At 54.3% G+C, this 26072-nt stretch overlaps 1 protein-coding gene across 1 annotated transcript in view; it reads left to right on the forward strand.

Moving 5' to 3' along the window:
- The window catches only part of TBX15 (T-box transcription factor 15), a 162286-nt gene that overhangs the window by 119836 nt on the left and 16378 nt on the right, over positions 1 to 26072 (forward strand). Inside the window, exons 5-6 of the mRNA XM_063956877.1 lie at positions 20290 to 20457; positions 20562 to 20626. Coding sequence (XP_063812947.1) covers positions 20290 to 20457; positions 20562 to 20626 — 233 coding nt within the window. The remainder of the gene's footprint in view (positions 1 to 20289; positions 20458 to 20561; positions 20627 to 26072) is intronic.

The following is a 26072-nucleotide window of genomic DNA, read 5'->3' on the forward strand; positions in this document are numbered from 1 at the left end:
GGGACTGGCTGGGAGTGAATGATATAGGGACTGGGTACTGACCTGGGTACTGACCTGCGTAGCGCTGGGACTGGCTGGGAGTGAATGATATAGGGACTGGGTACTGTCCTGCGTAGTGCTGGGACTGGCTGGGAGTGAATGATATAGGGACTGGGTACTGTCCTGCGTAGCGCTGGGACTGGCTGGGAGTGAATGATATAGGGACTGGGAACTGTCCTGCGTAGCGCTGGGACTGGCTGGGACTGAATAATATAAGGACTGGGTACTGTCCTGCGTGGCGCTGGGACTGGCTGGGAGTGAATGATATAGGGACTGGGTACTGTCCTGCGTAGCGCTGGGACTGGCTGGGAGTGGATGATATAGGGACTGGGTACTGTCCTGCGTAGCGCTGGGACTGGCTGGGAGTGAATGATATAGGGACTGGGTACTGTCCTGCGTAGCGCTGGGACTGGCTGGGAGTGAATGATATAGGGACTGGGTACTGTCCTGCATAGCGCTGGGACTGGCTGGGAGTGAATGATATAGGGACTGGGAACTGTCCTGCGTAGCGCTGGGACTGGCTGGGACTGAATAATATAAGGACTGGGTACTGTCCTGCGTGGCGCTGGGACTGGCTGGGAGTGAATGATATAGGGACTGGGTACTGTCCTGCGTAGCGCTGGGACTGGCTGGGAGTGAATGATATAGGGACTGGGTACTGTCCTGCGTAGCGCTGGGACTGGCTGGGAGTGAATGATATGGGGACTGGGGACTGTCCTGCGTAGCGCTGTGACTGGCTGGGAGTGAATGATATAGGGACTGGGTACTGTCCTGCGTAGCGCTGGGACTGGCTGGGAGTGAATGATATAGGGACTGGGTACTGTCCTGCGTAGCGCTGGGAGTGAATGATATAGGGACTGGGTACTGTCCTGCGTAGTGCTGGGACTGGCTGGGAGTGAATGATATAGGGACTGGGTACTGTCCTGCGTAGCGCTGGGACTGGCTGGGAGTGAATGATATAGGGACTGGGTACTGTCCTGCGTAGCGCTGGGACTGGCTGGGAGTGAATGATATAGGGACTGGGTACTGTCCTGCGTAGCGCTGGGACTGGCTGGGAGTGAATGATATAGGGACTGGGTACTGTCCTTCGTAGCGCTGGGACTGGCTGGGAGTGAATAATATAGGGACTGGGTACTGTCCTGCGTAGCGCTGGGACTGGCTGGGAGTGAATGATATAGGGACTGGGTACTGACCTGCGTAGCGCTGGGACTGGCTGGGAGTGAATGATATAGGGACTGGGTACTGTCCTGCGTAGTGCTGGGACTGGCTGGGAGTGAATGATATAGGGACTGGGTACTGTCCTGCGTAGCGCTGGGACTGGCTGGGAGTGAATGATATAGGGACTGGGAACTGTCCTGCGTAGCGCTGGGACTGGCTGGGACTGAATAATATAAGGACTGGGTACTGTCCTGCGTGGCGCTGGGACTGGCTGGGAGTGAATGATATAGGGACTGGGTACTGTCCTGCGTAGCGCTGGGACTGGCTGGGAGTGAATGATATAGGGACTGGGTACTGTCCTGCGTAGCGCTGGGACTGGCTGGGAGTGAATGATATAGGGACTGGGTACTGTCCTGCGTAGCGCTGGGACTGGCTGGGAGTGAATGATATAGGGACTGGGTACTGTCCTGCGTAGTGCTGGGACTGGCTGGGAGTGAATGATATAGGGACTGGGTACTGTCCTGCGTAGCGCTGGGACTGGCTGGGAGTGAATGATATAGGGACTGGGTACTGTCCTGCGTAGCGCTGGGACTGGCTGGGAGTGAATGATATAGGGACTGGGTACTGTCCTGCGTAGCGCTGGGACTGGCTGGGAGTGAATGATATAGGGACTGGGTACTGTCCTGCGTAGCGCTGGGACTGGCTGGGAGTGAATGATATAGGGACTGGGTACTGTCCTGCGTAGCGCTGGGACTGGCTGGGAGTGAATGATATAGGGACTGGGTACTGTCCTGCGTAGCGCTGGGACTGGCTGGGAGTGAATGATATAGGGACTGGGTACTGTCCTGCGTAGTGCTGGGACTGGCTGGGAGTGAATGATATAGGGACTGGGTACTGTCCTGCGTAGCGCTGGGACTGGCTGGGAGTGAATGATATAGGGACTGGGTACTGTCCTGCGTAGCGCTGGGACTGGCTGGGAGTGAATGATATAGGGACTGGGTACTGTCCTGCGTAGCGCTGGGACTGGCTGGGAGTGAATGATATAGGGACTGGGTACTGTCCTGCGTAGCGCTGGGACTGGCTGGGAGTGAATGATATAGGGACTGGGTACCGTCCTGCGTAGCGCTGGGGCTGGCTGGGAGTGAATGATATAGGGACTGGGTACTGTCCTGCGTAGCGCTGGGACTGGCTGGGAGTGAATGATATAGGGACTGGGTACTGTCCTGCGTAGCGCTGGGACTGGCTGGGAGTGAATGATATAGGGACTGGGTACTGTCCTTCGTAGCGCTGGGACTGGCTGGGAGTGAATGATATAGGGACTGGGTACTGTCATGCGTAGCGCTGGGACTGGCTGGGAGTGAATGATATAGGGACTGGGTACTGACCTGCGTAGCGCTGGGACTGGCTGGGAGTGAATGATATAGGGACTGGGTACTGTCCTGCGTAGTGCTGGGACTGGCTGGGAGTGAATGATATAGGGACTGGGTACTGTCCTGCGTAGCGCTGGGACTGGCTGGGAGTGAATGATATAGGGACTGGGAACTGTCCTGCGTAGCGCTGGGACTGGCTGGGACTGAATAATATAAGGACTGGGTACTGTCCTGCGTGGCGCTGGGACTGGCTGGGAGTGAATAATATAGGGACTGGGTACTGTCCTGCGTAGCGCTGGGACTGGCTGGGAGTGAATGATATAGGGACTGGGTACTGTCCTGCGTAGCGCTGGGACTGGCTGGGAGTGAATGATATAGGGACTGGGTACTGTCCTGCGTAGCGCTGGGACTGGCTGGGAGTGAATGATATAGGGACTGGGTACTGTCCTGCATAGCGCTGGGACTGGCTGGGAGTGAATGATATAGGGACTGGGTACTGTCCTGCGTAGCGCTGGGACTGGCTGGGAGTGAATAATATAAGGACTGGGTACTGTCCTGCGTGGCGCTGGGACTGGCTGGGAGTGAATGATATAGGGACTGGGTACTGTCCTGCGTAGCGCTGGGACTGACTGGGAGTGAATGATATAGGGACTGGGTTCTGTCCTGCGTAGCGCTGGGACTGGCTGGGAGTGAATGACATAGGGACTGGGTACTGTCCTGCGTAGCGCTGGGACTGGCTGGGAGTGAATGATATGGGGACTGGGTACTGTCCTGCGTAGCGCTGGGACTGGCTGGGAGTGAATGATATAGGGACTGGGTACTGTCCTGCGTAGCGCTGGGACTGGCTGGGAGTGAATGATATAGGGACTGGGTACTGTCCTGCGTAGCGCTGGGACTGGCTGGGAGTGAATGATATAGGGACTGGGTACTGTCCTGCGTAGCGCTGGGACTGGCTGGGAGTGAATGATATAGGGACTGGGTACTGTCCTGCGTAGCGCTGGGACTGGCTGGGAGTGAATGATATAGGGACTGGGTACTGTCCTGCGTAGCGCTGGGACTGGCTGGGAGTGAATGATATAGGGACTGGGTACTGTCCTGCGTAGCGCTGGGACTGGCTGGGAGTGAATGATATAGGGACTGGGAACTGTCCTGCATAGCGCTGGGACTGGCTGGGAGTGAATGATATAGGGACTGGGTACTGTCCTGCGTAGCGCTGGGACTGGCTGGGAGTGAATGATATGGGGACTGGGGACTGTCCTGCGTAGCGCTGTGACTGGCTGGGAGTGAATGATATAGGGACTGGGTACTGTCCTGCGTAGCGCTGGGACTGGCTGGGAGTGAATGATATAGGGACTGGGTACTGTCCTGCGTAGCGCTGGGACTGGCTGGGAGTGAATGATATAGGGACTGGGTACTGTCCTGCGTAGTGCTGGGACTGGCTGGGAGTGAATGATATAGGGACTGGGTACTGTCCTGCGTAGCGCTGGGACTGGCTGGGAGTGAATGATATAGGGACTGGGTACTGTCCTGCGTAGCGCTGGGACTGGCTGGGAGTGAATGATATAGGGACTGGGTACTGTCCTGCGTAGCGCTGGGACTGGCTGGGAGTGAATGATATAGGGACTGGGTACTGTCCTTCGTAGCGCTGGGACTGGCTGGGAGTGAATAATATAGGGACTGGGTACTGTCCTGCGTAGCGCTGGGACTGGCTGGGAGTGAATGATATAGGGACTGGGTACTGACCTGGGTACTGACCTGCGTAGCGCTGGGACTGGCTGGGAGTGAATGATATAGGGACTGGGTACTGTCCTGCGTAGTGCTGGGACTGGCTGGGAGTGAATGATATAGGGACTGGGTACTGTCCTGCGTAGCGCTGGGACTGGCTGGGAGTGAATGATATAGGGACTGGGAACTGTCCTGCGTAGCGCTGGGACTGGCTGGGACTGAATAATATAAGGACTGGGTACTGTCCTGCGTGGCGCTGGGACTGGCTGGGAGTGAATGATATAGGGACTGGGTACTGTCCTGCGTAGCGCTGGGACTGGCTGGGAGTGGATGATATAGGGACTGGGTACTGTCCTGCGTAGCGCTGGGACTGGCTGGGAGTGAATGATATAGGGACTGGGTACTGTCCTGCGTAGCGCTGGGACTGGCTGGGAGTGAATGATATAGGGACTGGGTACTGTCCTTCGTAGCGCTGGGACTGGCTGGGAGTGAATAATATAGGGACTGGGTACTGTCCTGCGTAGCGCTGGGACTGGCTGGGAGTGAATGATATAGGGACTGGGTACTGACCTGCGTAGCGCTGGGACTGGCTGGGAGTGAATGATATAGGGACTGGGTACTGTCCTGCGTAGTGCTGGGACTGGCTGGGAGTGAATGATATAGGGACTGGGTACTGTCCTGCGTAGCGCTGGGACTGGCTGGGAGTGAATGATATAGGGACTGGGAACTGTCCTGCGTAGCGCTGGGACTGGCTGGGACTGAATAATATAAGGACTGGTTACTGTCCTGCGTGGCGCTGGGACTGGCTGGGAGTGAATGATATAGGGACTGGGTACTGTCCTGCGTAGCGCTGGGACTGGCTGGGAGTGAATGATATAGGGACTGGGTACTGTCCTGCGTAGCGCTGGGACTGGCTGGGAGTGAATGATATAGGGACTGGGTACTGTCCTGCGTAGCGCTGGGACTGGCTGGGAGTGAATGATATAGGGACTGGGTACTGTCCTGCGTAGTGCTGGGACTGGCTGGGAGTGAATGATATAGGGACTGGGTACTGTCCTGCGTAGCGCTGGGACTGGCTGGGAGTGAATGATATAGGGACTGGGTACTGTCCTGCGTAGCGCTGGGACTGGCTGGGAGTGAATGATATAGGGACTGGGTACTGTCCTGCGTAGCGCTGGGACTGGCTGGGAGTGAATGATATAGGGACTGGGTACTGTCCTGCGTAGCGCTGGGACTGGCTGGGAGTGAATGATATAGGGACTGGGTACCGTCCTGCGTAGCGCTGGGGCTGGCTGGGAGTGAATGATATAGGGACTGGGTACTGTCCTGCGTAGCGCTGGGACTGGCTGGGAGTGAATGATATAGGGACTGGGTACTGTCCTGCGTAGCGCTGGGACTGGCTGGGAGTGAATGATATAGGGACTGGGTACTGTCCTTCGTAGCGCTGGGACTGGCTGGGAGTGAATGATATAGGGACTGGGTACTGTCATGCGTAGCGCTGGGACTGGCTGGGAGTGAATGATATAGGGACTGGGTACTGACCTGCGTAGCGCTGGGACTGGCTGGGAGTGAATGATATAGGGACTGGGTACTGTCCTGCGTAGTGCTGGGACTGGCTGGGAGTGAATGATATAGGGACTGGGTACTGTCCTGCGTAGCGCTGGGACTGGCTGGGAGTGAATGATATAGGGACTGGGAACTGTCCTGCGTAGCGCTGGGACTGGCTGGGACTGAATAATATAAGGACTGGGTACTGTCCTGCGTGGCGCTGGGACTGGCTGGGAGTGAATAATATAGGGACTGGGTACTGTCCTGCGTAGCGCTGGGACTGGCTGGGAGTGAATGATATAGGGACTGGGTACTGTCCTGCGTAGCGCTGGGACTGGCTGGGAGTGAATGATATAGGGACTGGGTACTGTCCTGCGTAGCGCTGGGACTGGCTGGGAGTGAATGATATAGGGACTGGGTACTGTCCTGCATAGCGCTGGGACTGGCTGGGAGTGAATGATATAGGGACTGGGTACTGTCCTGCGTAGCGCTGGGACTGGCTGGGAGTGAATAATATAAGGACTGGGTACTGTCCTGCGTGGCGCTGGGACTGGCTGGGAGTGAATGATATAGGGACTGGGTACTGTCCTGCGTAGCGCTGGGACTGACTGGGAGTGAATGATATAGGGACTGGGTTCTGTCCTGCGTAGCGCTGGGACTGGCTGGGAGTGAATGACATAGGGACTGGGTACTGTCCTGCGTAGCGCTGGGACTGGCTGGGAGTGAATGATATGGGGACTGGGTACTGTCCTGCGTAGCGCTGGGACTGGCTGGGAGTGAATGATATAGGGACTGGGTACTGTCCTGCGTAGCGCTGGGACTGGCTGGGAGTGAATGATATAGGGACTGGGTACTGTCCTGCGTAGCGCTGGGACTGGCTGGGAGTGAATGATATAGGGACTGGGTACTGTCCTGCGTAGCGCTGGGACTGGCTGGGAGTGAATGATATAGGGACTGGGTACTGTCCTGCGTAGCGCTGGGACTGGCTGGGAGTGAATGATATAGGGACTGGGTACTGTCCTGCGTAGCGCTGGGACTGGCTGGGAGTGAATGATATAGGGACTGGGTACTGTCCTGCGTAGCGCTGGGACTGGCTGGGAGTGAATGATATAGGGACTGGGAACTGTCCTGCATAGCGCTGGGACTGGCTGGGAGTGAATGATATAGGGACTGGGTACTGTCCTGCGTAGCGCTGGGACTGGCTGGGAGTGAATGATATGGGGACTGGGGACTGTCCTGCGTAGCGCTGTGACTGGCTGGGAGTGAATGATATAGGGACTGGGTACTGTCCTGCGTAGCGCTGGGACTGGCTGGGAGTGAATGATATAGGGACTGGGTACTGTCCTGCGTAGCGCTGGGACTGGCTGGGAGTGAATGATATAGGGACTGGGTACTGTCCTGCGTAGTGCTGGGACTGGCTGGGAGTGAATGATATAGGGACTGGGTACTGTCCTGCGTAGCGCTGGGACTGGCTGGGAGTGAATGATATAGGGACTGGGTACTGTCCTGCGTAGCGCTGGGACTGGCTGGGAGTGAATGATATAGGGACTGGGTACTGTCCTGCGTAGCGCTGGGACTGGCTGGGAGTGAATGATATAGGGACTGGGTACTGTCCTTCGTAGCGCTGGGACTGGCTGGGAGTGAATAATATAGGGACTGGGTACTGTCCTGCGTAGCGCTGGGACTGGCTGGGAGTGAATGATATAGGGACTGGGTACTGACCTGGGTACTGACCTGCGTAGCGCTGGGACTGGCTGGGAGTGAATGATATAGGGACTGGGTACTGTCCTGCGTAGTGCTGGGACTGGCTGGGAGTGAATGATATAGGGACTGGGTACTGTCCTGCGTAGCGCTGGGACTGGCTGGGAGTGAATGATATAGGGACTGGGAACTGTCCTGCGTAGCGCTGGGACTGGCTGGGACTGAATAATATAAGGACTGGGTACTGTCCTGCGTGGCGCTGGGACTGGCTGGGAGTGAATGATATAGGGACTGGGTACTGTCCTGCGTAGCGCTGGGACTGGCTGGGAGTGGATGATATAGGGACTGGGTACTGTCCTGCGTAGCGCTGGGACTGGCTGGGAGTGAATGATATAGGGACTGGGTACTGTCCTGCGTAGCGCTGGGACTGGCTGGGAGTGAATGATATAGGGACTGGGTACTGTCCTGCATAGCGCTGGGACTGGCTGGGAGTGAATGATATAGGGACTGGGAACTGTCCTGCGTAGCGCTGGGACTGGCTGGGACTGAATAATATAAGGACTGGGTACTGTCCTGCGTGGCGCTGGGACTGGCTGGGAGTGAATGATATAGGGACTGGGTACTGTCCTGCGTAGCGCTGGGACTGGCTGGGAGTGAATGATATAGGGACTGGGTACTGTCCTGCGTAGCGCTGGGACTGGCTGGGAGTGAATGATATGGGGACTGGGGACTGTCCTGCGTAGCGCTGTGACTGGCTGGGAGTGAATGATATAGGGACTGGGTACTGTCCTGCGTAGCGCTGGGACTGGCTGGGAGTGAATGATATAGGGACTGGGTACTGTCCTGCGTAGCGCTGGGAGTGAATGATATAGGGACTGGGTACTGTCCTGCGTAGTGCTGGGACTGGCTGGGAGTGAATGATATAGGGACTGGGTACTGTCCTGCGTAGCGCTGGGACTGGCTGGGAGTGAATGATATAGGGACTGGGTACTGTCCTGCGTAGCGCTGGGACTGGCTGGGAGTGAATGATATAGGGACTGGGTACTGTCCTGCGTAGCGCTGGGACTGGCTGGGAGTGAATGATATAGGGACTGGGTACTGTCCTTCGTAGCGCTGGGACTGGCTGGGAGTGAATAATATAGGGACTGGGTACTGTCCTGCGTAGCGCTGGGACTGGCTGGGAGTGAATGATATAGGGACTGGGTACTGACCTGCGTAGCGCTGGGACTGGCTGGGAGTGAATGATATAGGGACTGGGTACTGTCCTGCGTAGTGCTGGGACTGGCTGGGAGTGAATGATATAGGGACTGGGTACTGTCCTGCGTAGCGCTGGGACTGGCTGGGAGTGAATGATATAGGGACTGGGAACTGTCCTGCGTAGCGCTGGGACTGGCTGGGACTGAATAATATAAGGACTGGGTACTGTCCTGCGTGGCGCTGGGACTGGCTGGGAGTGAATGATATAGGGACTGGGTACTGTCCTGCGTAGCGCTGGGACTGGCTGGGAGTGAATGATATAGGGACTGGGTACTGTCCTGCGTAGCGCTGGGACTGGCTGGGAGTGAATGATATAGGGACTGGGTACTGTCCTGCGTAGCGCTGGGACTGGCTGGGAGTGAATGATATAGGGACTGGGTACTGTCCTGCGTAGTGCTGGGACTGGCTGGGAGTGAATGATATAGGGACTGGGTACTGTCCTGCGTAGCGCTGGGACTGGCTGGGAGTGAATGATATAGGGACTGGGTACTGTCCTGCGTAGCGCTGGGACTGGCTGGGAGTGAATGATATAGGGACTGGGTACTGTCCTGCGTAGCGCTGGGACTGGCTGGGAGTGAATGATATAGGGACTGGGTACTGTCCTGCGTAGCGCTGGGACTGGCTGGGAGTGAATGATATAGGGACTGGGTACTGTCCTGCGTAGCGCTGGGACTGGCTGGGAGTGAATGATATAGGGACTGGGTACTGTCCTGCGTAGCGCTGGGACTGGCTGGGAGTGAATGATATAGGGACTGGGTACTGTCCTTCGTAGCGCTGGGACTGGCTGGGAGTGAATAATATAGGGACTGGGTACTGTCCTGCGTAGCGCTGGGACTGGCTGGGAGTGAATGATATAGGGACTGGGTACTGACCTGCGTAGCGCTGGGACTGGCTGGGAGTGAATGATATAGGGACTGGGTACTGTCCTGCGTAGTGCTGGGACTGGCTGGGAGTGAATGATATAGGGACTGGGTACTGTCCTGCGTAGCGCTGGGACTGGCTGGGAGTGAATGATATAGGGACTGGGAACTGTCCTGCGTAGCGCTGGGACTGGCTGGGACTGAATAATATAAGGACTGGTTACTGTCCTGCGTGGCGCTGGGACTGGCTGGGAGTGAATGATATAGGGACTGGGTACTGTCCTGCGTAGTGCTGGGACTGGCTGGGAGTGAATGATATAGGGACTGGGTACTGTCCTGCGTAGCGCTGGGACTGGCTGGGAGTGAATGATATAGGGACTGGGTACTGTCCTGCGTAGCGCTGGGACTGGCTGGGAGTGAATGATATAGGGACTGGGTACTGTCCTGCGTAGCGCTGGGACTGGCTGGGAGTGAATGATATAGGGACTGGGTACTGTCCTTCGTAGCGCTGGGACTGGCTGGGAGTGAATAATATAGGGACTGGGTACTGTCCTGCGTAGCGCTGGGACTGGCTGGGAGTGAATGATATAGGGACTGGGTACTGTCCTGCGTAGCGCTGGGACTGGCTGGGAGTGAATGATATAGGGACTGGGAACTGTCCTGCGTAGCGCTGGGACTGGCTGGGACTGAATAATATAAGGACTGGGTACTGTCCTGCGTGGCGCTGGGACTGGCTGGGAGTGAATGATATAGGGACTGGGTACTGTCCTGCGTAGCGCTGGGACTGGCTGGGAGTGAATGATATAGGGACTGGGTACTGTCCTGCGTAGCGCTGGGACTGGCTGGGAGTGAATGATATAGGGACTGGGTACTGTCCTGCGTAGCGCTGGGACTGGCTGGGAGTGAATGATATAGGGACTGGGTACTGTCCTGCATAGCGCTGGGACTGGCTGGGAGTGAATGATATAGGGACTGGGAACTGTCCTGCGTAGCGCTGGGACTGGCTGGGACTGAATAATATAAGGACTGGGTACTGTCCTGCGTGGCGCTGGGACTGGCTGGGAGTGAATGATATAGGGACTGGGTACTGTCCTGCGTAGCGCTGGGACTGGCTGGGAGTGAATGATATAGGGACTGGGTACTGTCCTGCGTAGCGCTGGGACTGGCTGGGAGTGAATGATATAGGGACTGGGTACTGTCCTGCGTAGCGCTGGGACTGGCTGGGAGTGAATGATATAGGGACTGGGTACTGTCCTGCGTAGCGCTGGGACTGGCTTGGAGTGAATGATATAGGGACTGGGTACTGTCCTGCGTAGCGCTGGGACTGGCTGGGAGTGAATGATATAGGGACTGGGTACTGTCCTGCGTAGCGCTGGGACTGGCTGGGAGTGAATGATATAGGGACTGGGTACTGTCCTGCGTAGCGCTGGGACTGGCTGGGAGTGAATGATATAGGGACTGGGAACTGTCCTACATAGCGCTGGGACTGGCTGGGAGTGAATGATATAGGGACTGGGTACTGTCCTGCGTAGCGCTGGGACTGGCTGGGAGTGAATGATATGGGGACTGGGTACTGTCCTGCGTAGCGCTGTGACTGGCTGGGAGTGAATGATATAGGGACTGGGTACTGTCCTGCGTAGCGCTGGGACTGGCTGGGAGTGAATGATATAGGGACTGGGTACTGTCCTGCGTAGCGCTGGGACTGGCTGGGAGTGAATGATATAGGGACTGGGTACTGTCCTGCGTAGCGCTGGGACTGGCTGGGAGTGAATGATATAGGGACTGGGTACTGTCCTGCGTAGCGCTGGGACTGGCTGGGAGTGAATGATATAGGGACTGGGTACTGTCCTGCGTAGCGCTGGGACTGGCTGGGAGTGAATGATATAGGGACTGGGTACTGTCCTGCGTAGCGCTGGGACTGGCTGGGAGTGAATGATATAGGGACTGGGTACTGTCCTGCGTAGCGCTGGGACTGGCTGGGAGTGAATGATATAGGGACTGGGTACTGTCCTGCGTAGCGCTGGGACTGGCTGGGAGTGAATGATATAGGGACTGGGTACTGTCCTGTGTAGTGCTGGGACTGGCTGGGAGTGAATGATATAGGGACTGGGTACTGTCCCGCGTAGCGCTGGGACTGGCTGGGAGTGAATGATATAGGGACTGGGTACTGTCCTGCGTAGCGCTGGGACTGGCTGGGAGTGAATGATATAGGGACTGGGTACTGTCCTGCGTAGCGCTGGGACTGGCTGGGAGTGAATGATATAGGGACTGGGTACTGTCCTGCGTAGCGCTGGGACTGGCTGGGAGTGAATGATATAGGGACTGGGTACTGTCCTGCGTAGCGCTGGGACTGGCTGGGAGTGAATGATATAGGGACTGGGTACCGTCCTGCGTAGCGCTGGGACTGGCTGGGAGTGAATGATATAGGGACTGGGTACTGTCCTGCGTAGCGCTGGGACTGGCTGGGAGTGAATGATATAGGGACTGGGTACTGTCCTGCGTAGCGCTGGGACTGGCTGGGAGTGAATGATATAGGGACTGGGTACTGTCCTGAGTAGCGCTGGGACTGGCTGGGAGTGAATGATATAGGGACTGGGTACTGTCCTGCGTAGCGCTGGGACTGGCTGGGAGTGAATGATATAGGGACTGGGTACTGTCCTGCGTAGTGCTGGGACTGGCTGGGAGTGAATGATATAGGGACTGGGTACTGTCCTGCGTAGTGCTGGGACTGGCTGGGAGTGAATGATATAGGGACTGGGTACTGTCCTGCGTAGCGCTGGGACTGGCTGGGAGTGAATGATATAGGGACTGGGTACTGTCCTGCGTAGTGCTGGGACTGGCTGGGAGTGAATGATATAGGGACTGGGTACTGTCCTGCGTAGTGCTGGGACTGGCTGGGAGTGAATGATATAGGGACTGGGTACTGTCCTGCGTAGCGCTGGGACTGGCTGGGAGTGAATGATATAGGGACTGGGTACTGTCCTGCGTAGCGCTGGGACTGGCTGGGAATGAATGATATAGGGACTGGGTACTGTCCTGCGTAGCGCTGGGACTGGCTGGGAGTGAATGATATAGGGACTGGGTACTGTCCTGCGTAGTGCTGGGACTGGCTGGGAGTGAATGATATAGGGACTGGGTACTGTCCTGCGTAGCGCTGGGACTGGCTGGGAGTGAATGATATAGGGACTGGGTACCGTCCTGCGTAGCGCTGGGAGTGAATGATATAGGGACTGGGTACTGTCCTGCGTAGCACTGGGACTGGCTGGGAGTGAATGATATAGGGACTGGGTACCGTCCTGCGTAGCGCTGGGAGTGAATGATATAGGGACTGGGTACTGTCCTGCGTAGCGCTGGGACTGGCTGGGAGTGAATGATATAGGGACTGGGTACCGTCCTGCGTAGCGCTGGGAGTGAATGATATAGGGACTGGGTACTGTCCTGCGTAGCGCTGGGACTGGCTGGGAGTGAATGATATAGGGACTGGGTACTGTCCTGTGTAGCGCTGGGACTGGCTGGGAGTGAATGATATAGGGACTGGGAACTGTCCTGCGTAGCGTTGGGACTGGCTGGGAGTGAATGATATAGGGACTGGGTACTGTCCTGCGTAGCGCTGGGACTGGCTGGGAGTGAATGATATAGGGACTGGGTTCTGTCCTGCGTAGCGCTGGGACTGGCTGGGAGTGAATGATATAGGGACTGGGTACTGTCCTGCGTAGCGCTGGGACTGGCTGGGAGTGAATGATATAGGGACTGGGTACTGTCCTGCGTAGCGCTGGGACTGGCTGGGAGTGAATGATATAGGGACTGGGTACTGTCCTGCGTAGCGCTGGGACTGGCTGGGAGTGAATGATATAGGGACTGGGTACTGTCCTGCGTAGCGCTGGGACTGGCTGGGAGTGAATGATATAGGGACTGGGTACTGTCCTGCGTAGCGCTGGGACTGGCTGGGAGTGAATGATATAGGGACTGGGTACTGTCCTGCGTAGCGCTGGGACTGGCTGGGAGTGAATGATATAGGGACTGGGCACTGTCCTGCGTAGCGCTGGGACTGGCTGGGAGTGAATGATATAGGGACTGGGTACTGTCCTGTGTAGCGCTGGGACTGGCTGGGAGTGAATGATATAGGGACTGGGTACTGTCCTGTGTAGCGCTGGGACTGGCTGGGAATGAATGATATAGGGACTGGGTACTGTCCTGCGTAGCGCTGAGACTGGCTGGGAGTGAATGATATAGGGACTGGGTACTGTCCTGCGTAGTGCTGGGACTGGCTGGGAGTGAATGATATAGGGACTGGGTACTGACCTGCGTAGCGCTGGGACTGGCTGGGAGTGAATGATATAGGGACTGGGTACTGTCCTGCGTAGCGCTGGGACTGGCTGGGAGTGAATGATATAGGGACTGGGTACTGTCCTGCGTAGCGCTGGGACTGGCTGGGAGTGAATGATATAGGGACTGGGAACTGTCCTGCATAGCGCTGGGACTGGCTGGGAGTGAATGATATAGGGACTGGGTACTGTCCTGCGTAGTGCTGGGACTGGCTGGGAGTGAATGATATAGGGACTGGGTACTGTCCTGCGTAGCGCTGGGACTGGCTGGGAGTGAATGATATAGGGACTGGGTACTGTCCTGCGTAGCGCTGGGACTGGCTGGGAGTGAATGATATAGGGACTGGGTACTGTCCTGCGTAGCGCTGGGACTGGCTGGGAGTGAATGATATAGGGACTGGGTACTGTCCTGCGTAGCGCTGGGACTGGCTGGGAGTGAATGATATAGGGACTGGGTACTGTCCTGCGTAGCGCTGGGACTGGCTGGGAGTGAATGATATAGGGACTGGGCACTGTCCTGCGTAGCGCTGGGACTGGCTGGGAGTGAATGATATAGGGACTGGGTACTGTCCTGTGTAGCGCTGGGACTGGCTGGGAGTGAATGATATAGGGACTGGGTACTGTCCTGTGTAGCGCTGGGACTGGCTGGGAATGAATGATATAGGGACTGGGTACTGTCCTGCGTAGCGCTGAGACTGGCTGGGAGTGAATGATATAGGGACTGGGTACTGTCCTGCGTAGTGCTGGGACTGGCTGGGAGTGAATGATATAGGGACTGGGTACTGACCTGCGTAGCGCTGGGACTGGCTGGGAGTGAATGATATAGGGACTGGGTACTGTCCTGCGTAGCGCTGGGACTGGCTGGGAGTGAATGATATAGGGACTGGGTACTGTCCTGCGTAGCGCTGGGACTGGCTGGGAGTGAATGATATAGGGACTGGGAACTGTCCTGCATAGCGCTGGGACTGGCTGGGAGTGAATGATATAGGGACTGGGTACTGTCCTGCGTAGTGCTGGGACTGGCTGGGAGTGAATGATATAGGGACTGGGTACTGTCCTGCGTAGCGCTGGGACTGGCTGGGAGTGAATGATATAGGGACTGGGTACTGTCCTGCGTAGTGCTGGGACTGGCTGGGAGTGAATGATATAGGGACTGGGTACTGTCCTGCGTAGCGCTGGGACTGGCTGGGAGTGAATGATATAGGGACTGGGTACTGTCCTGCGTAGTGCTGGGACTGGCTGGGAGTGAATGATATAGGGACTGGGTACTGTCCTGCGTAGCGCTGGGACTGGCTGGGAGTGAATGATATAGGGACTGGGTACTGTCCTGCGTAGCGCTGGGACTGGCTGGGAGTGAATGATATAGGGACTGGGTACTGTCCTGCGTAGCGCTGGGACTGGCTGGGAGTGAATGATATAGGGACTGGGTACTGTCCTGCGTAGCGCTGGGACTGGCTGGGAGTGAATGATATAGGGACTGGGTACTGTCCTGCGTAGCGCTGGGACTGGCTGGGAGTGAATGATATAGGGACTGGGTACCGTCCTGCGTAGCGCTGGGAGTGAATGATATAGGGACTGGGTACTGTCCTGCGTAGCGCTGGGACTGGCTGGGAGTGAATGATATAGGGACTGGGTACCGTCCTGCGTAGCACTGGGAGTGAATGATATAGGGACTGGGTACTGTCCTGCGTAGCGCTGGGACTGGCTGGGAGTGAATGATATAGGGACTGGGTACCGTCCTGCGTAGCGCTGGGAGTGAATGATATAGGGACTGGGTACTGTCCTGCGTAGCGCTGGGACTGGCTGGGAGTGAATGATATAGGGACTGGGTACTGTCCTGCGTAGCGCTGGGACTGGCTGGGAGTGAATGATATAGGGACTGGGTACTGTCCTGCATAGCGCTTGGACTGGCTGATAGTGAATGATATAGGGACTGGGTACTGTCCTGCGTAGCGCTGGGACTGGCTGGGAGTGAATGATATAGGGACTGGGTACTGTCCTGCGTAGCGCTGGGACTGGCTGGGAGTGAATGATATAGGGACTGGGTACTGTCCTGTGTAGCGCTGGGACTGGCTGGGAGTGAATGATATAGGGACTGGGAACTGTCCTGCGTAGCGTTGGGACTGGCTGGGAGTGAATGATACAGGGACTGGGTACTGTCCTGCGTAGCGCTGGGACTGGCTGGGAGTGAATGATATAGGGACTGGGTTCTGTCCTGCGTAGCGCTGGGACTGGCTGGGAGTGAATGATATAGGGACTGGGTACTGTCCTGCGTAGCGCTGGGACTGGCTGGGAGTGAATGATATAGGGACTGGGTACTGTCCTGCGTAGCGCTGGGACTGGCTGGGAGTGAATGATATAGGGACTGGGTACTGTCCTGCGTAGCGCTGGGACTGGCTGGGAGTGAATGATATAGGGACTGGGTACTGTCCTGCGTAGTGCTGGGACTGGCTGGGAGTGAATGATATAGGGACTGGGTACTGTCCTGCGTAGCGCTGGGACTGGCTGGGAGTGAATGATATAGGGACTGGGTACTGTCCTGTGTAGCGCTGGGACTGGCTGGGAGTGAATGATATAGGGACTGGGTACTGTCCTGTGTAGCGCTGGGACTGGCTGGGAATGAATGATATAGGGACTGGGTACTGTCCTGCGTAGCGCTGGGACTGGCTGGGAGTGAATGATATAGGGACTGGGTACTGTCCTGCGTAGCGCTGGGACTGTCTGGGAGTGAATGATATAGGGACTGGGTACTGTCCTGCGTAGTGCTGGGACTGGCTGGGAGTGAATGATATAGGGACTGGGTACTGACCTGCGTAGCGCTGGGACTGGCTGGGAGTGAATGATATAGGGACTGGGTACTGTCCTGCGTAGCGCTGGGACTGGCTGGGAGTGAATGATATAGGGACTGGGTACTGTCCTGCGTAGCGCTGGGACTGGCTGGGAGTGAATGATATAGGGACTGGGAACTGTCCTGCGTAGCGCTGGGACTGGCTGGGAGTGAATGATATAGGGACTGGGTACTGTCCTGCGTAGTGCTAGGACTGGCTGGGAGTGAATGATATAGGGACTGGGTACTGACCTGCGTAGTGCTGGGACTGGCTGGGAGTGAATGATATAGGGACTGGGTACTGTCCTGCGTAGCGCTGGGACTGGCTGGGACTGAATGATATAGGGACTGGGTACTGTCCTGCGTAGCGCTGGGACTGGCTGGGAGTGAATGATATAGGGACTGGGTACTGATATTAGAAGCAAGTAAGAGATCGATGCTTTATAAATCACATTTTAAATATACAATTGCGCCACAAGTGCGAGCCGGCCAGATATACTCGCTTACGCTAATAGGGTATATGGTGGCGCCTTAAGGGTATGTGTGGGTGAGTAAGACTGCAGCCTTGGGGGAGAGAAGGAGCTCCCAAAACAACTGCAGAGGGAATGTGCAAATAATAAAGTTACACATCTGGCGGTGTCTATAACCCTAAATATATATACACTGATAGATCCTGGGGTAAATATATATATATATACTGGTGGGTCCCGGGGTAAGTATATATACATTGATAGATCCTGGGGTAAATATATATACACTGATAGATCCTGGGGCAAATATATATATACACTGGTGGTTCCTGGGATAAATATATATACTCTGGTGGGTCCTGGGGTAAATATATATACAATGGTATGATAGCCTCTCAGTTGCTGCCCAGAGACTCACATTTCACAGACAGAGAGAGCCACGCACTGAACCACTGCCATGTGATCTGGCCACACACTAAACCACCGCCATATAATCTGTCCACGCACTGAGCCACTGCCATGCGATCTGGCCCTGTTGAGTCACCGCCATGTGATCTGGTCAGGCACTGAGCCACTGCCATGCTATCTGGCCACACACTTAGCCACTGCCATGCGATCTGGCCACGCACTGAGCCACTGCCATGCGATCTGGCCACGCACTTAGTCACCGCCATGTGATCTGGCCACGCACTGAGCTACTGCCATGTGATCTAGCCACACATGGAGCCACTGCCATGTGATCTGGCCATGCACTGAGCCACTGCCATGCAATCTGCCCACGCACTGAGCCACTGCCATGCGATCTGTCCAAACACTGATCCACTGCCATGTGATCTCGCCACGCACTGAGCCACTGCCATGCGATCTGTCCACGCACTGAGCCACTGCCATGTGATCTGACCCTGTACTACTGAGTCACCACCATGTGATCTGGTCAGGCACTGAGCCACTGCCATGCGATCTGTCCACGCACTGAGCCACTGCCATGTGATCTGGCCCTGTACTGAGTCACCACCATGTGATCTGGCCACGCACTGAGCCACTGCCATGCGATCTGGCCACGCACTTAGTCACCGCCATGTGATCTGGCCACGCACTGAGCTACTGCCATGTGATCTAGCCACACGTGGAGCCACTGCCATGTGATCTGGCCATGCACTGAGCCACTGCCATGCAATCTGCCCACGCACTGAGCCACTGCCATGCGATCTGTCCAAACACTGATCCACTGCCATGTGATCTCGCCACGCACTGAGCCACTGCCATGCGATCTGTCCACGCACTGAGCCACTGCCATGTGATCTGACCCTGTACTACTGAGTCACCACCATGTGATCTGGTCAGGCACTGAGCCACTGCCATGCGATCTGTCCACGCACTGAGCCACTGCCATGTGATCTGGCCCTGTACTGAGTCACCACCATGTGATCTGGCCACGCACTGAGCTACTGCCATGTGATCTTGCCACGCACTGAGCCACTACCATGTGATCTGGCCACGTACTGAGCCACTGCCATGCGATCTGCCCACGCACTGAGCCACTGCCATGCAATCTGCCCATGCACTGAGCCACTGCCATGTGATCTGGCCATGCACTGAGCCACTGCCATGCAATCTGCCCATGCACTGAGCCACTGCCATGTGATCTTGCCACGCACTGAGCCACTACCATGTGATCTGGCCACGCACTGAGCCACTGCCATGCGATCTGCCCACGCACTGAGCCACTGCCATGCAATCTGCCCATGCACTGAGCCACTGCCATGTGATCTGGCCATGCACTGAGCCACTGCCATGTGATCTTGCCACGCACTGAGCCACTACCATGTGATCTGGCCACGCACTGAGCCACTGCCATGCGATCTGCCCACGCACTGAGCCACTGCCATGCAATCTGCCCATGCACTGAGCCACTGCCATGTGATCTGGCCATGCACTGAGCCACTGCCATGTGATCTGGCCACGCACTGAGCCACTGCCATGTGATCTGCCCTCACACTGAGGCACTGCCATGTGATCTGTCCACGCACTGAGCCACTGCCATGCGATCTGCCATGCACTGAGCCACTGCCATGTGATCTGCCCTCACACTGAGCTACTGCCATGTGATCTGCCCTCACACTGAGCCACTGCCACGTGATCTGCCCTCACACTGAGCCACTGCCACGTGATCTGCCCTCACACTGAGCCACTGCCATGCAATCTGCCCATGCACTGAGCCACTGCCATGTGATCTGGCCATGCACTGAGGCACTGCCATGTGATCTGGCCATGCACTGAGCCACTGCCACGTGATCTGCCCTCACACTGAGCCACTGCCATGCAATCTGCCCATGCACTGAGCCACTGCCATGTGATCTGGCCATGCACTGAGGCACTGCCATGTGATCTGGCCATGCACTGAGCCACTGCCATGCGATCTGCCATGCACTGAGCCACTGCCATGTGATCTGCCCTCACACTGAGCCACTGCCATGCGATCTGGCCATGCACTGAGCCACTGCCATGCGATCTGTCCACGCACTGAGCCACTGCCACGTGATCTGCCCACCTACTGAGTCACTGCCATATGATCTGGCCACGCACTGAGCCACTGCCATGTGATCTGGCCACGCACTGAGCCACTGCCATGTGATCTGGCCACGCACTGAGCCACTGCCATGCGATCTGGCCACCTACTGAGTCACTGCCATGTGATCTGGCCACGCACTGCATATGTCCATTGCATAGTATGCACAGTCTGTAAATAACAAGATACGTCTGTTTTTGGACTTGAGTTTGAGGCCCGCAGTGCCTTATCTACTATATAATGCAATCTGGGACAGCTCTGTCCACCGTAATCCTGCTAACGTACAGCTATGCAGAGACTGATGGAAACAATAGGCACTTACACACACATATTAGTGGCTAGCATATTGCATTATATACCACACTGCATGCCTCTTACTCCCCCACTGGTCTGTGTTTGGATACAGGGAATAATACTATGACCCGTGTATGTGGTTACAGATAATCCTGCACTCCATGCACAAGTACCAGCCCCGTGTCCACGTCATTAGGAAGGATTTCAGCAGCGAGCTATCACCCACCAAGCCGGTCCCAACGGGAGACGGTGTGAAGACCTTCAACTTCCCAGAAACCGTCTTCACCACTGTGACTGCCTATCAGAACCAGCAGGTGAGGACCCGGCCCTCTGGCAATGTGCCAAGTGAGATGTATTGTTATCTCGATCATTCCTCTCCCTGGGATTCCTATATTAATGAGTTCATTTTTCCTTCCAGATTACAAGGCTGAAGATTGACCGAAACCCCTTTGCCAAAGGATTCCGGGACTCGGGGAGAAACCGGTACGTCTGACAATGAGATTTCTGCCCACTTTTGCTATTGTTTTGGCTCGGTGTCTTCTGGGACTATTTATCAAACACATTCTATAGCAGATATCAGCAATGGATGGAGCAGTAAGGTCAACAGAGGGTTATGGCCAGGCCGCCAATGCAGAGGGTTAGAGCCAGGCTGCCAATGCAGAGGGTTAGGGTCAGGCCACCAATACAGAGGGTTAGGGTCAGGCCACCAATACAGAGGGTTAGGGTCAGGCCACCAATACAGAGGGTTAGGGTCAGGCCGCCAATGCAGAGGGTTAGGGTCAGGCCGCCAATGAAGAGGGTGAGGATCAGGCCGCCAATGCAGAGGGTTAGTGCCAGGCCACCAATACAGAGGGTTAGAGCCAGGCCGCCAATGCAAAGGGTTAGGGTCAGGCCGCCAATGCAGATGGTTAGGGCCAGGCCGCCAATGCAGAGGGTTAGGGCCAGGCCGCCAATGCAGAGGGTTAGGGCCAGGCCGCCAATGCAGAAGGTTAGGGCCAGGCCGCCAATGCAGAGGGTTAGGATCAGGCCGCTACTGCAGAGAGTTAGGACCAGGCCGCTAATGCAGAGTGTTAAGGTCAGGCTGTGGGCGGGGTTAAACACTAGGGGTGGGTTAGGGGTTAGCAATACTCACTGCCGGAAGCAGCACATGAGCAGTCATCAGGACATCTCTGACAGACCTGGATGACAAATACTGGAGCCACCATACCCGTCGTCCCAGGTAAGTCACCACTAGGCCACCATCAACGTTTTGTCAACATTCTAATCATGTCAAGATTTCATCAGTGTTGACCCAATGAATGTCGATGGGGTCAATGTCGGCATAAAAAGCATGTTGACATTATGACCATCTAATTTCCTGAATTTCGTTAGTTTCTCATATGGGGGAAGGGCGACCACATCCGCTGGGTCAACTGATACTAATTTGTGCACTACAAATATTAGCCATGGAAATTGTTGAGTTGTTCAGAATGTGAACACAGATAATCTATTCTTGAGGAGTGTGATATATTTTGTCAACATTCATCATGTTGGCATAATGTCGACATACTTGGCATGTTGACATTCATCATGTCAACACTGATGAACTGTCAACATGATTAGAATGTCAACAAAATGTTCCTGGTGGTCCAGTGGAGATAAACTGGTTCTGCATGTCCAGTGGCTCTGGTGGTATCTTCCGGGTCTGGCGGTCAGGTATGGTGACTTCCGGCTGTTCCTATTGTGGTTCTGGTGGTGCCTGGTGGCACTTTCCGGGGCTAGCGGTCAGCTGACGGTGACTTCCGGCTGTTCCTGATGCGGTGCCTGGTGGTACCTTCCGGGGCTAGCGGTCAGCTGACAGTGACTTCTGGCTGTTCCTGCTGTGGTGCCTGGTGGCACCTTCTGGGGCTAGCGGTCAGCTGACAGTGACTTCTGGCGGCTCCTGGTGGTATCTTCCAGGTTCAGTGGTCAGCTGACGGTGACTTCTGGTGGTTCCTGATGCGGTGCCTGGTGGTATCTTCTGGGGCTAGCAGTCAGCTGACAGTGACTTTCGGCGGTTCCTGATGCGGTGCCTAGTGGTACCTTCCGGGGCTAGCAGTCAGCTGACAGTGACTTCCGGCGGTTCCTGATGTGGTGCCTGGTGGTACCTTCCGGGGCTAGCGGTCAGCTGACAGTGACTTCTGGCGGTTCCTGGTGGTATCTTCCAGGTTCAGTGGTCAGCTGACGGTGACTTTTGGCGGTTCCTGGTGGTATCTTCCAGGTTCAGTGGTCAGCTGACGGTGACTTCTGGCGGTTCCTGGCGGTATCTTCCAGGTTCAGTGGTCAGCTGATGGTGACTTTGGGCAGTTCCTGGTGACTTCAGTGGTATCTTCCGGGTCCAGTGATAAGCTGACGGTGACTTCTGGCTATTTCTGCGGTGGTTCCGGTGGTGATTAGCGCTAGCATAGTGCCTAACCTTCCTCCTAGTACCAAACCCTAACCTCTCCTCTTCTAACGTGACCTCCATGTCCATATTCTGCTGATACTGACATGTTCAATGCGAACATTTCAACAAGGTGGACATCCGGGCTGTCAATATTTCAACATTATGACTGCATCCCCTAATATAGGTATAAACTCCAATAAATAAGATAATGCACTCCTTGTGAGGATATTCCATTCTGTGACCATATAATATCACAAGGCTGTAGGCTGGGGGCTTTTATACAGAAACTCGAGGTCACTTCTCATACACGGAATGTAATGATGTACAGCAGGGGGTATATTAATCCTTAGAGTACGCAGGTTTTCCCCAATAAACACCAATGTGAAAACACCAGAAGTGAGAACGATAAACAGATTACTATGAAACTAATAATTTTGTTCCTAGATTAAAAATTCTGCATCCAAAACATATTTCAGGTGCACATAGAACGTCTCTCTGTACCCCACACCGCATTATGGTCTACAGAGAAAGGAGCCTGTTCTGTAACATGACTTTCTGACTCTATACCACGTAATTATGCATTATTATGTGTTCTTTTTTGGACCCGTTTCAGTTTAGCGTAGCCCCCCCTCCCCCTCCCCCCTTTTCTGGTTTCATAAATACAAGGGGATAAGAAAAGGTTAAAGTGAACTTGTCACATTAAATTTCTCCTTCTCGAATGAGATGAGATCCAGAGTACGCGGCCCAGGACGGACACTCTATAAAAATACCCTTTTAATTGCATGCAGCGCTCTCAGAATAACTCAAAGTATCTGTAGTGGAAGAGTCGTCTGGTATATAAATACACGGCACAATGCACAAGATTGCCGGGTGAGACGGATGCTAATAAATCTGAAACGTTCCTGGGTTTTTTTATTCGATAGGTCAGTCAACTCTACCATATATGTCTTATTGATGAGGTTAGGAAATGGTGGACCTGCCATAATGTAATGTGAATCTGCTGAGGGTGGGAGACCACATGCAATGGCCATATCACCTAGTAAATGGTCTCAGGCTGCGATACGGAGACATGATACATAAGTCATCCTATTGTGTAAATGCATGACGGCAATAAAATTATCGTCACACATTTAGATGCTTTTAGACAAGATGAACAAATGGTCTCCGGTCATGTCTTATAGGGTAAAAGTCAAAAAAAGTTAAATTTATGGTGGAAAATGATCTTCTAAATAACCAATTGCCATTTAATATATATTCACAAACAAAATAAAATATCCTGAATTTCTGTTTTTTTAAATAGCAATTTTCTGAAAACTGTAATTTTTTATTTTTTATTTTAAAGATTCACCAAAAAACATTCTCAGTCATTCTGACAATGATTTGAAGGTGACTTAAAGATGACCAAGATATTTTTTTATACAAACACAAGTTTGATGGCGATTTTGTCCCATAATATGATGACAAAGAACCAGGTTGGATCCAAAACAGCTTTCATGGTAACTGACCACCATCCTTATCTCCTAAACGACTACCATCCTGTTCTCTTAACTGACCGCCTTTCTGATCTACTCTGAACTATCCACCATCCTGATCTCCAAACTGACCACCATCCTGATCTCCTAATTGAACACCATGCTGATCTTTTAACGGACCACCTTTCTGATCTCCTAACTGACCACCTTCCTGATCTCCTGACTGACCACCATCCTGATCTCCTAACTGATCTACTCCTGACCTTCACCTTGTACTTACAGTAGTTTTGCAAATCATCTAATAGACTTTCCTCCTACATTCCTTCTAACTATAGATCTTCATCTATCTAGATTGACTCCCATCTGACCTTCATTCTTCTCTACTCCTATCTGTCCTGAATCCACCTTTACCTCTAATAGACCTTCATATTGATTTCCACCTGATCTGACCCTCATCTAGCTCTGCTCCTAAATATAATCCTATTAGTCTCTACTCCTAACCAACCTGATTCCTGCTTATTTGTTCTGTTCTACCTCAGGATTTTCTACTGGTTTCACTCCTGAGCTTCAACTGCCTTTACCGCTAAGTGATGTTTATCTGGCTCTGTGATCCAGCTTTCTGACCTTCATCTTGCTCTACACCAAACTTTCCTTCAACTGCCCTTATTCATATATTACCCTTAACTGAACTGGACAACTCCACTGAAATTCATCCTACTCTACCCATAAATGAACTTTTACTGGCTTTACACATATCTGACCGTCATCTGGCTCCATTCCTAAATGGCCGTTATCCAGCTCCACTCCTAAATGTTTGTCATCTGGCTCCATTCCTAAACAGACCCATTCCTAAATGATTGTCATCCGGCTCCATTCCTAAATGGCCGTCATCCGGCTCCATTCCTAAATGGCCGTCATCCGGCTCCATTCCTAAATGGCCGTCATCCGGCTCCATTCCTAAATGGCCGTAATCCGGCTCCATTCCTAAATGGCCGTCATCCGGCTCCATTCCTAAATGGCCGTCATCCGGCTCCATTCCTTAATGGCCGTCATCCGTCTCCATTCCTAAATGGCCGTCATCCTGCTCCATTCCTAAATGGCCGTCATCCGGCTCCATTCCTAAATGGCCGTCATCCGGCTCCATTCCTAAATGGCCGTCATCCGGCTCCATTCCTAAATGGCCGTCATCCGGCTCCATTCCTTAATGGCCGTCATCCGGCTCTATTTCTAAATGGTCGTCATCCAGATCTATTCCTATATGGCCGTCATCCGGCTCCATTTCTAAATGGTCTTCATCTGTCATGTGGCTCTATTCCTACCTGACCTTTTTCTGGCTCTAGCCCCGAATGACATTATTCTGGCTCTAGTGTGTCACTTGGCTCTAATCCTTCCTATTGGAATGTAATGTTTTGCTGAGTCTGCAATACTTCCACTGCTTCTTCACTTAATGATTATCTTCCCTGGTCTCTGCTGGCTGTAGCTGCATGTTCAGCTTTTGGCTATCCTCACATATTCTTCTTTGCCTCCGATCTGCTACAGACTCCGTCTCATTTAATTCAGCATACGTGTCCCTAGTTTGCTTTTCTTCTAACTGACCCCTCATCCAGATACCTGTCCGTGGGGCAGATGTACTAAGCCTTGGAGGGTGATAAAGTGAAGAGAAAGAAAATATCAGCCAATCAGCTCCTAACTGCCATGTCACAGGGTGCATTAAAAAAAATGACAGGAGCTGATTGGTTGGCAGTATCTCTTTCCACTTTTTCAATTCCCAAGGCTTAGTACATCTGCCCCCATATCCCTAATGGGCTCTTTATACCAGTTTCCAGATGGTCGGCTTCTAGCTGTGCCTCAGTTATAGTCCCCCTGATTCCTGTGTGCCCCCCCCCCCCCCCCCCCCCCCCACAGCTGCCTGTAATGTTTCTGTGTGTTCTATGTTGGAGATGTAACGCTAAATATCTCACTGAATTTTTATTATTGATCCAGAATTTTTGGATGCAGAGATAGCTGAAGGGAAATTAATTCCCTGCTTTCTAATGTATGTGTAAGGGAGTGC

The sequence above is a fragment of the Pseudophryne corroboree genome, chromosome 2, assembly GCF_028390025.1.
Source record: "Pseudophryne corroboree isolate aPseCor3 chromosome 2, aPseCor3.hap2, whole genome shotgun sequence".
Taxonomy (NCBI): Eukaryota; Metazoa; Chordata; class Amphibia; order Anura; family Myobatrachidae; genus Pseudophryne; species Pseudophryne corroboree.